This window comes from Xiphophorus hellerii, chromosome 14, assembly GCF_003331165.1.
Source record: "Xiphophorus hellerii strain 12219 chromosome 14, Xiphophorus_hellerii-4.1, whole genome shotgun sequence".
NCBI classification, from domain to species: Eukaryota; Metazoa; Chordata; class Actinopteri; order Cyprinodontiformes; family Poeciliidae; genus Xiphophorus; species Xiphophorus hellerii.
This window is the reverse complement of record NC_045685.1, coordinates 6629598-6644810: the sequence shown is the minus strand read 5'-3', so window position 1 is coordinate 6644810 and position 15213 is coordinate 6629598. Positions and strand designations below refer to the sequence as shown.

The 15213-nt window shown below is 37.1% G+C and overlaps 3 protein-coding genes across 3 annotated transcripts; all 3 read right to left on the bottom strand.

Annotated features, from left to right (window-relative positions):
• Positions 1–378: 378 nt before the first annotated feature.
• LOC116732365 (complement C1q-like protein 2) lies at positions 379–2606 on the bottom strand. The gene is made up of 3 exons (XM_032582478.1): positions 2019–2606; positions 1636–1760; positions 379–967 (listed from the first exon to the last, which is right to left on the bottom strand). The coding sequence occupies exons 1-3, from the start codon at positions 2402–2404 to the stop codon at positions 687–689; spliced, it is 792 nt and encodes a 263-aa protein (XP_032438369.1). The 5' UTR covers positions 2405–2606; the 3' UTR covers positions 379–686.
• Positions 2607–5982: 3376 nt separating this feature from the next.
• Positions 5983–8270, bottom strand: LOC116733092 (macrophage mannose receptor 1-like). Its single transcript, XM_032583794.1, has 4 exons — positions 8237–8270; positions 7713–8099; positions 7143–7487; positions 5983–6829 (listed from the first exon to the last, which is right to left on the bottom strand). The coding sequence occupies exons 1-4, from the start codon at positions 8268–8270 to the stop codon at positions 6468–6470; spliced, it is 1128 nt and encodes a 375-aa protein (XP_032439685.1). The 3' UTR covers positions 5983–6467.
• Positions 8271–10668: 2398 nt separating this feature from the next.
• On the bottom strand, positions 10669–14499 carry LOC116733091 (C-type mannose receptor 2-like). The gene is made up of 6 exons (XM_032583793.1): positions 14395–14499; positions 13156–13230; positions 12625–12963; positions 12586–12594; positions 12160–12507; positions 10669–11255 (listed from the first exon to the last, which is right to left on the bottom strand). Exons 2-6 carry the CDS (start codon positions 13187–13189, stop codon positions 10909–10911), a joined length of 1077 nt encoding a protein of 358 aa, XP_032439684.1. The 5' UTR covers positions 13190–13230; positions 14395–14499; the 3' UTR covers positions 10669–10908.
• Between the last annotated feature and the right edge of the window lie 714 nt (positions 14500–15213).

The window sequence follows — 15213 nt, the reverse complement described above, 5'->3', positions numbered from 1 at the left end:
AATCTTTATTGTTGGTTTTTGTTGAGAAATGTGAAATGGGCAATTTTGATTTCACAGCAAAGTCAATGTAACACAATCAAAGTTATAAATTGGGAAAATACAAATGTTTGCCTGATTACCAGTTAAATCATGATTTAGGTCATGTATGTGTAGCACTGGAATTTTAATGATTTTGAACCAAGTCTGTATTTAACTACAAATACTTCATATACAGAATTTTATTAACTGTTTATCACTGTAATGTACAGTAAAATTCTCACTTTTCCATACTAGTTAAACAAACATTCAAACCTCAATGTGTTTGCAGGTGAGTTATTAGCTTATCACAAAACACACATAGTATTTTCTGTTTAAAGCGACAGGAGAAAAAAACAAAAGTTGTTTTGCAAATGTTCTTTATTTACAGAAAATGTTGTTATGGAATATAGAGACTAAAAGTTTCACTATCTTGTTTCATTTCTCTACTATTTAAGATGATACACATTTTCTTAGAAGCTGGACAATTAATGCAAATTTCAGTTTCAAACGATGAATGTATATTTAATTGGGTAATGATACATGTATTGCAAAGGTGTATTGTCACCTAAAATGTATGAGAACATATTAATCCGAAGTTGTCTGAAAGTGACAGTAGAAAAAAATATTTACAATTTCCACACAAAAAGCCGTTTCTGTTTTCTAAATGTTTACATTGGTGACAGTAAGAATCCACTGAATGTGGAGTACTTGTTTCCATTATCACTTATTTTCCTCCCGTCCCAGAGGCGGACGTTGACCATGTCTCCTGCTTGCAGCAGCAAGATGGCGCTGTTAGAGCCAGAGACGGGGGCAGTTTTAGTGTAACCGTACCATGACACAATTGGATTTTCATTTCGGTAAAGACTTCCTCCAGAGGTTCCATCACCCGGCCAACAAAATGAAGAAAAAGAAAAGTAATAAATTCCTCTCACTGGTGCCGTAAAGTATCCTGCAGAGGAAAATAAGAAAAGCAATCAGAGATAAATCTGCTGCAAGAAGAACCATCATCTTTTAAGATAATTGGGAAAAAAACTTGTTGAAATGAGATCTCTTGGGTTTTAAAACAATGGCTTTCTATTCAAAGATGTATTTTATTTATCTATTTTTGTTTATTTATTTTTAACATGATAGAAGTATAAAATAACACATGAACAAGGAGTGCAAAAGAAACATATTTTGTACCACAATAAGCTTAACATGCTTAAAAGGGATTAGGAAGAAGTAAGAAACTAATGAACTCCTACCCCATAAACTCATATCATATTTTCAGATGGGCCCTCATTATTAAATAATAATAAAAGATAAGAAATAAAAACAGACATAGGTAAATTAATTTTATCTGGGTTTAAATATGTCTGAATATATGTATCCATAACCACACACACTCATGTGCCTCAACTTACATCATTGCCAACTCCCACCCATATTTCTACATCTTTTGAAAATGACCTCCTTATATTTCCTTTTAAATTGTATTAAACCTTTTCTTTGTTTTAACTCATTTAACTTCTTCCATAATTTTACGCCATGAATTGAAAAACAAAAGCTCCTTCTTGTTCGTAAACTACAAATCCAGAAAACATGTTTTGTACATGAAACAGAAAGACGAACACTGACCTGTCACTGGGCTGTAATGGCCTCCGATGTTGGACAGAACGTGTTTGTAGACCAGAGGGTAAAGAACATTTACAGGACCTATGGTCGCTGTTGTTGGCAGCGCTACAGAAAATGCAACCTGGTGTTGTTCTGAAGTTTAAACACAGTGAAGAAAACAGAAAAAATAAGTCAGAAAACATCTCTGCAATTTGGAGATTACAAGCAGCAGATTAACAGGGATTCTCTCTCAAAGTGTAATTAACTGTTCAACACCAGCAATTCTACTGTGGAAATTGAGATGTTTGAAACATAAGTGGAAAAAGAAAGCTGAAAGCCACAGTGTTTTTGCAATTTGTAGCAAACAAATTTCTAAAATGATTTCAAATGGATGTCATTTTCTGCTACCTTCATAAGTTCTCCTCATCTCTGTCAGAGAGCTGTTAAGGACGTCGATCTTCTTCTCGCTGGCTTCCAGCTTCCTGTTGGTTTCCTCCAGGGCGCTCACGGTGGCTTTCTGCCTCTCTTGCAGAGCTCCCAGCTCCTTCAGTACCATGTAGATGTTTGGCTCGCATCCTTTCTCTGGGGATCCCGAGTTGGATGCCTCTACTGTTACCGTCTGAAGATCTTGATCGGGGGTTTCTGTGTCCTCTGCGACCGTCTCTGTCAGATGATTCTCCTGCTCTTCCTCTGTGGTCTCAGTGACCTGAATCTGATTGTCTTCACCTTCTGCCCGGCAGGTGGACAGCCCAACAACCAGACACATGAGAAGCATCACTGGTGGAAACCCCATTCTTCTTTGATTTGTGTGCGTCTTCTTTAGGAGCGCTGTTGAAGGACTGTGAAAAGAGACCTATTTATACACGTTTTAGTTAATTATTAGATTCTGTTAAAAATATTAAAGCTGCTTATCACTGGGCTGTAATGGCCTCCAATGTTGGACAGAACGTGTCTTTATACCAAAGCATAACGTTTATTACAGAATAAACTTTATGCTCTTCCGTGTGGCTCTCTCAAATGTCTTTGTTGTTCAGACCTTTTATGACTAACCTGAAAGTTCAGAGTCTGCTACTTAATAATACTACAGGCAGTATAGATATTGAGCACGTGAGTTTCCTGTGCCTACATGTGCCAGAGAAGCTTTGGTTAAAAAACACTGACTAAGATAGTAGTAGAAGTGCATGTTTACCGTTTTGCATGGTTAACCTCAATAAATTAGAGCCATTTGGCACCAAAGCAGACAAACCAAAGCAATGATGCAAACAGAAGTAGCAGCTTCTATTTGCATGACCTTTTTTATTTGTATGCTTGCAAAGCCCATCGTCTCACATCCAAACCCTACTGCTTTGTGGTATTTTTTGTTTTCGGTAAGCAAGTATGGGTGACAAAGACTTGTCACATATCCCTGTCTTTTGATAGGCCTAAGTTAAAGGTTAGAATGGTTTCTTATAAACCCTATCGTGATGGAAAGCCAAGCATAGTAAGATTCACACTTTACCAGTGTGAGTCAGGCAACATCATCTGACAAGACGGGTGAAGTGTCTTATCCAAAGGACACAAAAACGAGAGCGGACTAAGCAGGAATAGAACCGGTGACCCACCATTTGCAGGAAAAGCTCCTAACGCGACCTACCATTGCCCCAACTATTGCTACACCAGGCTTGGGTCAAAATAGTTCCACCCAAGCCTGGTGTCACTTTGGCCGGCAGATGCCTTTCTAAGAACATTTTTTGTCATACTTCTTAGTTATTAACTCAGATGATGAGATCATCTAAGTTGTGGGGACCTTAAGGGTGACAACCTTCTTCTCACTTCCTGCTGGTTTCCTCGAGGGCCCTCACGGTGGCTTTCTGCCTTCTCTTCTAAAGATCCTGAGTTGGCTCTCTAGAAGATCTGTCACAGAGGATCTCTGTGGCGGTCCTCTGTTTTGTCACAGTGACCAACGATTTAGGTCACTGTGGTCTCAGTAACCTGAATCTGATTGTCCTCACCTTATTTGTGTTGACCTTATTTACAAACCCAGTTCAAGGCTGTTGAAAGGAAACCTATTTATCCACATTTGAGAGTTAATTATTAGATTCTGTTAAAGCACTAAAGGTGCTTGAAAGATAAAGACTTTGATAATGAAATAAACTTTATGCTTTTCCTTATGGCTCTCTCAAATGCGTTTGTTTTTCTTGCAGTGCATGACACAAGTGACGTCAAGGGAGACTTGGCTGACATGAGTCACCAACAGGAAAGATCGGATTAGGTAAAAGGTTAAAACAGGCCACCATTGCCTAGAGGAGTTAAAGTTCAAATGGCTTTTTTCATGCTCATAGATGGTATGAGCTAGATATACAATTGAAAACAGAAGTTCACATAAACAGGCACAAAAGAGCCACTATTCGTCCTAACAGAAGTGGTGTAACTTAGGCAGGATTCTAGGTATTTTGTGAAATGCAGCAGTTCCTCCTACAGTAAAACAGCCCCACAACACGATACAGCCACTCCCATACTACACATTTGGAACGGTGTTGTTCCCAGGCTTTATAGTGTCTCTCTTTATGCTCCAAATGTAACATTACAGGAAAACAGTTCCACACTAGTTTAATCAGAACACAGGACATGTGTCCAAAAACGAATGTCTTTGTCCCCGTGTGTATCTGCTACAATGTAGCTTTTTGATGTTTGTTTTGGAGTAATGGCTTGCTTCTCGCATTGCGGCCTTTCAGCCCATGTCGGTATAGGACAAGTTTCACTACCAGCTGGTATCGTCAACAAGGTATAGATTTGCACATTTTTCACCAAAACGCCTTCCTCATTAGCACTCACAAGTGAAAATGGCTGAAAACACTTGAGCAATTATACAGTTTTGAAAAGCATTAGCGGAGCCTCCTACACAACCAACAAAAATGCAGTGAGTGGTTTCTGGAGGGTAAGTCAACAACAAAACACGTGTCTTTTCCAGCAGCCATTGCACAGCGGTAAAACCAGCTGACCCATACCATCCTGGAGCTCAGCGTGGGTTGCTAGGTGACGGGCTACGCTTCACTGGGGTTACTAGGTGAGGGTCAGTGCCTGCTTATTTGTGACATTGAATTTCAGAGGTTATTGAAACGGGTTATTTTCCAGACACTAAAAAGAACAACTTAATGACGATTTTCTTTTTTTTCTTTTTTTTGTAGTTTGGGCTGTTTTTTTAGAAGCAGCAAAAATCCAAAGGAAGAACAAAAATGTGCAAATTGTGAGTTTTGCCTAACATTTAAAATAAAATGAACATAGAAAAAAAAAACATAGTAACCATCATGATATGAGTATTCAAACAGGACATGTTTCTATGAAAACATTATGTCAGTGCATTACACGAAGGTTTCTTTGGTTTCATTAGAAGTGGAGGATTTATTTTCAAATTCATCCTCAGGAGAATAGAAACAATTTCTAACCTTGTTACTACTTGTTAGTTTATTCACTGTGTTATTTTGAGGTAAGCGGAAAGCAGAACCAAAGAGTGTGTAGGTGTAGCGCCTGATGTTTTATGATAAACACATAACAGAGTCATGCAAATGTTCCTAAAGAAGAAGCTTTGCCTGATGCACTAAAAGTCATATACTCATAAAGATTATATGACTTGAACAAGAGTCACGTCATGTGAAAGTTGAGTAAAACTAACTAAGGTTAAATATTTTGAAATGCAAGATAGAACAAAAAACATAATTATACCAGGTTGAAGAGAAAAAAAAATGGTAGAAGAACGTTTTTACTTCCAGAGCTAGAAAATAAATTCAGGAGTCGTATATAAATAAACCGAAATGAAGTGAAGTGAGTGTTGCTATGGCGATGCTTTTTTTTTTTTCCAGCAGGGACAAGGCAGCTGGTCAGAGTTCATAGAAAATCAAGCCTGGAAGAAAATGTATGGGAGCCTGGAAGGCCAAATTAGCTTGACTGTGTTTCAACATGTTCCATTTGGTTTTATTGTCTATTCTAGACATTTTAATTCACTTTTACTGTAGTAGAGTTAATTGTTCTTTTTCTTATTATTTTCTTGTGTTTCTTTTTATATTATTATTATTATTATTATTATTATTATTATTATTATTAGCACCAGCCTACCTGTGGGACTAGAGATGGAAAGTATCTTATGTATCTACATGTAAATGTTCAATATGTGTTGTCCCTTTGTTTTATGTAAACTGAATTATTTCTACCTTAGACTATATTTACATCATACAGTCTAAGGACAGTGGAAGCTCATTCTTGTTTTTCACAGAACATCAACTTTATTGTTCGGTTTTGATCCTTCATCAGAGGAGTGAACCAGGTGAAACCATCCACACATCAACACCACAACGGTTTTTTTTTTTTTAGAAGGTTTTATTTTCTATTGGAGGAATAAGAATTACTCTGATTGACTGGCTGCCTGTCTCAATCAATGGCAGCCGGAGATAGACACCAGCTGCCCTGGACTCTGCTCAACAAAGCTGGTATACAAGATGAATGGAGCAAATGTTAATCCAACACAGTGAAGGGTTGTTTTATTTTACTTATTCATCTTAATTTTTTTCACGTATAACAATATGTCAGATGTCAGCTGAAACACAGGAGACGAGACAGCGGCGTGGTGCAACATTTCTATTCATTAGCATCATAAATCAAACAAAAACACGATTTAAATCACCAGGTTTAGCATGTTACATCTACCTGGTAACAATAGGAGAAGCTAAGCAGAGAAATGAAATCTTAAAATCTTCGGAGACTTCAGTGAGCTACGCGAACTTTGGTCTAAAAAGATACTTTATACTCCAAGTAATTGTTTGGCATGAATTTAAAAAAAAGAAGAAAAAAATCTATTTAATGAGTGGAGGAGAAAGCAGTGCTTAATCCTTAGTACAAAGAAAATTAAACTCTTCAAGATCATTTTTCTTCCTCCACTTATGTTTTCCTCTCGTCTCCATGGCTCCAGACATGTCACAGTCGTCCATCGGTTCACCTTTGGCCCAGTTCTTATAGATGACCACCTCATCACTGACCCAGAACCAGAAATCCAGAGTGCAGGTGTAGCGCAGACCCGTCCAGACAAAAGGAGTCGATGCGTTCTTGACTTTCTTTTGGATCCATCTCTGATCATCCATGTTGGTGATGGTGACCAGGTCATGGTGGTGATCTCTGCAGTAGGTCAAGGCGTCCTCCCAGGTCATCTTTTGTTTGACTAGGATCACATTATCCACTGCAAAAAACACTTTAAACACAAAACGTCCCTTCAGCATCAGCTTCATTCTGAACCAGATGCTGGGCATGAAAGATTTTAAAAGATAAAATGAATGTCTGTGTCTGATTTGAGTATGTCTCTATGAATTATTAATGCAGCTTTAAAGTCTCAACAATGTAAATGTGAGATCAATATTTTAAACAGATTTCCCAAGTGTTAAAAAAATGCTTTTCGATATAAACACTGTACAATAATAAAGACAAGGGTTTGTTTTAGATAGTTTTTAGAACTAAAGTTACATTTAAAGGTATTTTGTAAAAGGAAATCTGTCATAAAAACTCACCATCATAACCGATGAAAGGTTTATCCAGAATACAGGCGTCAGTCTTCCATCTGCCTCCACCAACACCAGTAGCAGCACATCGATGACTGTTTTCTTGTTGACTGTTAAAGTCATTATTCCAGTGTCTGAAAGAGAAACTGCTTCCATCTGACCACCTCCAATTGTCTCTGAATAAACCAAAGTGTGCTATACTGTCTGAAGACTTCATCAATTTCTTCACTTCTTCATCCTGTCGTTGCTTCGTTCCACTGATCAGGTCTGTGTGTTTCTCTCTGCAGTAACTCTGAGCTTCCTGCCAGGTCTTCATGTCTTTAATCAGGTGATATTTATGGGTTTTATTGGTTTCTAGGGAGTAAACAGAAGAATATTTTTCACAGTTCAGATTTTTTTAGATAAGCATATTATAAGGTGATTGTCAGAGACTCTAACAAATGTGTCTATTAGGTTGAGTTGGATGGTTTTGTTCCACTCTATCATATTTGAAAGAAAGATTTTTATCAAAATGTTGGGAAAAAAACCCCAAAACATTTAATCCAGATCTATTACATTCTGGGTTTTATTAGTACTCACCATCATAGCAGAGGAAAGCGCTTGGATTAGTGCAACTAGTATCTTCCCATGACATATTTTTATTCAGAATCCCACAGTTCTCAGATATTTGATTTCCTTTATCATTTGGTTCTCTTTTGACCCAGTTGGTCTCACTTTCACTGAACTCCACTCCAGGCAGAGACCAGTGCCATGTTCTGGTAAATTCTCGTTTACTGATCAGACCAATCCAAGATTCCCTCTGATCTCCAGCTGAGATGTTGATGAGTCTCTTCATGTCCTTCATGTTAGTCGGGGTGGCCAGGTCAGTGTGTTTCTCTCTGCAGTACTGCTGAGCTTCAGTCCAGTTTTTATTCTCTTTAATGTAGTGAAACTGATAGAGCTGACAGTCAATGAAGCAACACTGAGCTGTAAACATAAAACATATTAAATTGGGAGGATTTCTTCCCAAGCAGTTAATGTACTGCTTTCATTCAAATTTCAGTGTGATAACAAAGAAATAACTTTATTTCCTCGTAGTCTAGTTGTGTTTCAGATCAACTTACCCATCAGGAAGAGCAGAATCAGACTCCACTGCATCTTTGCTGTCAGATGAATTATTTTCCTCCAGCAGTTTGTCTCTGTTGGATGAAGAACATTTAAACAGTGAAAAGCTGCAGCTCTCCGTGGAGCTGAAGCCCCGGAAACAGAGCAGATAAAAAAAAAAAAAATCTATTTTTTAACATAAATAAAAACACTAACATGATTTCAAAAAATACAAAAGTATATCCTAATTTGATGAAAATCTAATCACAGAAACTTCCACCTGGTTCCTTTTCCCTTGAGGAATCTAATGCTTCTTCTTGTCTCTCTTGAAAGCTGCTTTCCTCAGTGAAACTGAACATTTACCAACACGGACCACTGAACAGCAGCTGCATTTAATGCTTCATCATTTGAATATTCAAAGAAGAGGAATGGGATTTTTCTCAATCAAAGAGCTAACTGTTCGTAACCAGGCAGAGGAAGTAGGACGCTGACGTATGTAAACCACTATCGACATCCAGGATAATAATTCATTAAAATCTCCTGAGGCCTGGTGAGGATGCAGTTGTACAAATATTTTAATATCTAACTAGATTATCCTAGTCTCTCTGTTGGACTAGAACATTATAACAGTGTCCAAATTGTTTTACAAACTTCTTCAAGAACAAATCCATCTGTGTCAAAAGAAGCAAAGATTGGAAAAAGCTTTGCTGTAATTTTTATTTTTATTTTTTATTTTTTTCCCCTCGCATTGAATCTGCTAAAATAATTTTGTCCTCATGAACTTTCTTTGGGGAAAGACCTTCACAGCACCATCAGTACTGTTTGTGCCCATCAGGATCTTGGGCTGTTTGAGCCAACTTTGGGTTTTGTTTATTTCTGTGTCCCTAAGTTCCTTTTCTTTGACTAGACCAGCCATGTTTCTGTTTTATTTTGATTCAGTCCTTTCTTAGCGATTCCTCTTCATTACATTTATTTCTTTCGCCTAGTTATTCTTTGTTCCTCTAATTATGTTTTGTAGGTTTAGTTATTCTTCGGTTTTGGATTTCTTTCCTAGTCCACTGTGCCTCTCTCTCCCTCTCACACCTGCAACCCGTTTCTAATCAGCCATCTGTCCCTTGTTCAGTAATCAACCTCCCTAGTACACACACAACTCATTCTCGGTCGCTCCTAGCTGGTTCCTTCCATCTAATCAGATTATCTGCCTGTTTTTTTTTCCCTGCTGTGTTTTGCTCCTGGATTCCTATTTTTGTTCTGCTCTGGCTCCCTGTGTCCCCGTTTTGGGTTTTTTGTCATTTTTTTCATCCTTTTTGGTCATTAAACATCCTTCAACTACAAGCTGCCTCTGCCTCTTTGCATTTGGCTCCACTTTAAAACTGCACATCAAGACAGTATCAAACATTGTTTGTTCCAGTGCTCACTTGTTAACTTATATTATCTTTCTTTTGTCAACTCTAGCACAAGTAATTTACTTATTATTTAGGGGAACTGACAGTAATCTCCCTAAATAAAATCCAACCTAACTTGATTGCCTTTATGCGTCGACCTGTTTGGAGAACTGATGTGGCTCCTATACTCTAATGCTGCCCTGGAGAAATGCCCTTATTGTAGTGCATATGATTTCATTTGAAATCAGCATCTAATATTAATTTCATAGAACCACGGTAGACATATAACTCATATCTGCTAATAATGTATGTAAAATTAAGTTACACAAGCCATCAGGTTTTTGGTGGGGAAATCCCTGGATGTAAATATGGTTTACCTTTCCTGACTGTGTCTTGTTTCCTTCATAGCACAGTTCAATGCTGCCTCGCTTTGTCTGACTGCAGGAAGGAGAAAATGCAATTTGTCAAAACTGGAGAAAATATTAACCGTGACATTTAGGCTTTGAAAGCTGTGCCAACATGAAAGGTCTTGTGTGTAGGCAATTAAACGTCAAGTAATAAAGAAATCGCCAATAGGGAACTTGAATCATTACCTTTGATTAGAAGTTAAACGTAAATGCAGACCTTAAGTTTAACTCGTGCTTTAACTTATTTCTCTTCCTGCAGGTTTAGAGGCAGATTTATGTTCTCCCGATGCTTCTTTCTCTATTCTGCTTGCAACTCCTTACCTTTCCAACTTTTTCTCCTTTTTTTGTCTCTGTGTCCATTACATTTGACGTGAACCCCAAACCAATTCTAATAAAGTTTATTATATATACATATCAAGTGGCATCGAGGCGAAAGCCGAAATTTTCTCGTCATGCATCATGTGAGTAAGAATTCAGACATTAAAGACCTCCGAAGCTCATGAAAGATGAAAGCTTTTTCTTCTATAGCTCAGACTTCCACTCCAAATTTATCTCAGGGTTATACATAAAATCAGATATTTACGACTCTGACTTCAGCTTAAAGAATAATCTGAAGGTTGCGTACCTTGGCGATGCAAAATAAAACATAAGTAGGACACGTTAGCAGGGTTTAAAGACTTTATTACTGAAGGAAAACCTACATGTTGTACAAGAAGATCACAACAAAAAGCAAGAGATTCACTCTAATAAGCTTACAACAGATAATCTAACTTGGTTTAATGTATGAACATTCTTCCACACCCCACAAAAGAAAATCTAAAATTATTTAAAAAAAATAAAGCTGCAATATAGAATATTGTTGACAGAATAAACCACTTCTCATTAGGGACTGTGTGAGATTTATTTCTTAGAACAGATGAAATTAAACAGGTCAGTATCATTTCTTTTGAACCACTTATGTCCTCCTCCCGTTTCCATGGCTCCAGACACATTACAGTCGCCCATCTGTCCAGGTGAGCCCCAGTTCTCATAGCTGACCTCCTGGTCACTGACCCAGACCCAGAAACGTAGAGACCAGATGTAGTGCAGTCCAATCCAGACATGATCAGTCGATGCGTTCTTGACTTTCTCCTGGATCCATCTCTGATCATCCATGTTGGTGATGGTGACCAGGTCATGGTGGTGACCTCTGCAGTAGTTCAAGGCGTCCTCCCAGGTTTTATTTTCTTTGATCAGGATCACTTCATCTGTCATAGAAGTGATCAACACAAACATACTATAACTTACAAAATCACGGCGATGGACTTATTTTGCAAGAACAGGTATGTCTTTAGTCCTAAACCAGAGGTGGTAGAGCAACTAAGTAGTAAGAGTAGCACCACTTAAAAAAAAAATTCATCAAGTAAAATAAAAAGTATACAAATAAGAGTAACATTTTGGTAAAAAGCACAGTAACTGATGATAGCATCTGATTTATTATTTTTAAACCAATGTCAGACTGGCAAAAATATAAAGACACAAGTAAAAAGTGGTGCTTTAAATACAAAAATAATGTAAATAATCCAACTGCATACCATAATTTAACAATAAATTTAGGCAGACAAAACATTTCTAAATCCCATTTTCTTAACATAAAACTTGTGAAACAAACAGTATAGCAGTAGTTAAATTACACACAGTATTTTTAAAAAAGGAAAAAATATTTCTAGTGATAATAAAACCTGTTCACTGTATTTTCACTTAACTTCCAGCAGATGGAAAATTACAATAGAGCTTGTGTACAAACAGGAAGTCTCACCTTCACATCAACTGTAAGTTTGTTTTTGGGTCCAGAGATTTTTTGCTTAAAATTTGTTTATTCACTGAAGAATCTAGAAGTACTGCTCTAGATAGAGCAGCAATATATACAGTAAAAGTAGAAAGTTTTGAGGTTTAAAACTAACAAAAGTGCATATAATCCAAAATGTTACTGAAGTAAATTTCTGAGTAAATGTAACTGGTTTCTATCCACCTCTGGTCCAAATAAAAACTTTTTGGAGCTTTAGCTTGATGCAGTGAAATTATCTATGAAATAAATGAATTAATGTGTAAAATTAGAAATTGCAAAGTTCTAATGTTTACATAAACTTGTATTTGTTTACACCAACTTACCCTCATAACATATGAAGGGTTTTTTATTATCACAGTTCTCATTCGTCCATCTGCCTTCACCATCAAACTTAGTCATGGCACATTGACCTCTGTTGGGTTGTTGATTGTCAAACTGTAGATTCCAGTGTCTGAAAGAGAAACTGCTTCCATCTGACCACCTGCAGGTGTCTCTGAACAAACCAATGTGTGAGTAATCTCTTGAAGAGTCCATCAATTTCTTCACTTCTTCATCCTGTAGTTGCTTCGTTCCACTGATCAGGTCTGTGTGTTTCTCTCTGCAGTAACTCTGAGCTTCCTGCCAGGTCTTCATGTCTTTAATCAGGTGATATTTATGGGTTTTATTAGTTTCTGTGAAGTAATCAAACACATTTATGTTCATCTTGTTTTTACAAAACACATAATAACTCATAAATAGATTAATCTCACCATTGTAGCAGATGAAATGATTTGGAGTTCGTCATGGGTTGTCTATCCAACTGAGATTTTTATTCACAATCACACAGTTCTCAGATCCTTGATTTCCATTATCAGTTGGTTCTCCAGTGGCCCAGTTTGTTTCACTGAACTCCACATCAGGCAGAGACCAGTACCATGTTCTGGTACCATGTGTTTGATCATACAGACCAATCCAAGCTTCCCTCTGATCTCCAGCTGAGATGTTGATGAGTCTCTCCATGTCCTTCATGTTAGTCACTGTGGCCAGGTCAGTGTGATTCTCTCTGCAGTACTGCTGAGCTTCAGTCCAGTTTTTATTCTCATTAATGTAGTGAAACTGATAGAGCTGACAGTCAATGCAACACTGAGCTGTAAACAAAAAACATGTTTCTGTATTTAGCACTTAAACACTGCTAGATTAAAACACTTTGTCTTTGCAAAACCAAAACAAATGTTCTCATTCTAATTTCTGTGTGATATGTCATCCAGATCTCCTCAGAATTGAACTATCAGTAATATATCAGAAACCAGAGAGTCTAGTTGTGTTTCAGATCAACTTACCCATCAGGAAGAGCAGAATCAGACTCCACTGCATCTTTGCTGTCAGATGAATTATTTTCCTCCAGCAGTTTGTCTCTGTTGGATGAAGAACATTTAAACAGTGAAAAGCTGCAGCTCTCCCTCCACTGGACAGGAAAAAAACCATTCGTTAATCTTTCACAACTTCCACATAAAAATGCTTAAGTGATGTAAGTAAATCATAGAGAGTAATGTTAGAAGGGATACACATCATTCATCTTTTTGATTGAATCAGAGAGACTTTAGTGTTGTTGCTGCGTTGAAAACTTTTCAGCATCAAACATTGATGTGTTTCAGACACAGATATCTGAACAGGAGCAACATTTGAATATTCAAACCAGGAAGAATTTCATTTTTGCCATGAAAACTAATTATGAAATACAGTAGATGAAGTTAAGATGATAAATTAAATATTCCCCTACATTTTCACATAATAAGGATATCCTTTAGGTATTCAATTAAAATTACATTTTAGTGAAAAACAGTTTTTATTCTCTGCTTGTTTCCTGACCGACTGGAGGAAGTGTACATCAGAGAGGTTTGGCGGTGGATGGCAGCAACGGGGCTTTGAGTGGACAGGAGATTATGAAGGGTTCTGACTAAACAGGAAGTGAACTTAGTGCAAAATGGTGGCAGAGGAAAGGAGAAGGAAGCGGAAACAGCTTTTTTCAGAAAAAAATATAAAACTTTTATCTGAAGAAATCGTCCCTGAAGGGGGCCTAGATGTAGACTTTGAATTGTTTGAGAATTTATTAGTACAAACAATTGTCTGTAAAGATACTAGAAAATCTACTAGAAAAATTCAAATAAAAAAAAAAAAAATGAAAATATGACCTTTTATTCATCACAAAGTTAAAGTTCCAGCATCATGAAAAAGTTCTGTAGTAATTCTAGTAAAACCAGATAAAAGTCCATCGGACCAACAGCACTGACCTCACAATTACATGCAGACCACAGTAGATTTTAGGCTGAATCGTTCTCAAATAAATGAAATTTCAAATAACGTCAGTAACCAAATCACAGATTATTTGTTTTAAAAGATAAAAATCTGTAATGAGAACATAACACCAACATTCCACTGATGACCCTACCTTGTCATATGACTAAGTCTCCGAGTTAATGTTTATCTGGATTCATCTCCAACAACTAAACCGGTTTAACGTAATCATTCTCCCCGTTCTTGTTCAGAATTATTAACGAGGTTATAGAATAATCTCTTACCTTTTCTGAGTTTGGTTTCCTTTACTGCGTGTCAGGACTATAAGCTCAAAAGTGACAGATTATGATGCAACTGTAGTAAATCAACCTTTGTCAACTTAAGGTCTGCGTAGGTGTGATTATTCTAGTTTCAGAAATGTGTATTTGACTTTGTTGCTAGGGCGACTGGCGACAGAAAATATCAAACCTACGCAGATGCAAATAATGCTATAATATCCTCTTGTTCTCAAACAGGAAGTTAGTTTTTCTCCCAATGCAAAACTAGTAGATCACTGAACAGGCTAGAAAGTTAGTCAACAGTTATATTAAATTAATATTGTACTTTTGTCACTTTCGGTGTTTTAAAAGTATTCACACCTCTTGTGCAAGTAAAAGCAAACTGCATGACCTCGAAGGCCGGCCAGGCCCACAAACATAAAGTCTCAGTTAAAAAGAAAGAGATGCTAGGCTGTTGACGTTTAAAAGCAAATAAAGTTTTAAATTAGTTTCAAGTGAACAGGAAGTCAGTATAAGGAATATCCCCCCTTTATTACCCATCTTCTCACACTGTTCTTGAAATTAAAAGTCAAAGCAGTGGCATCTGTAGTTGTGCTGCCGCCCATTAATTTGAATTCAGTTTTTTTTCTTCATAAAAAATAAAAAAATTCAAAGGTTGTCAACCTCTTTTTGACAGCCATATAATCCCGTAGACAATGTGGAGCCAGATACAGAGTAATCTTGACATACAGATTAATCTGTATATCAAGTAACATTGTCCCATAGATCAAGTAGATCTATAGATCATCTGCATAGCAGTGGAAGGATAACAGGAGTAGCTCCAAG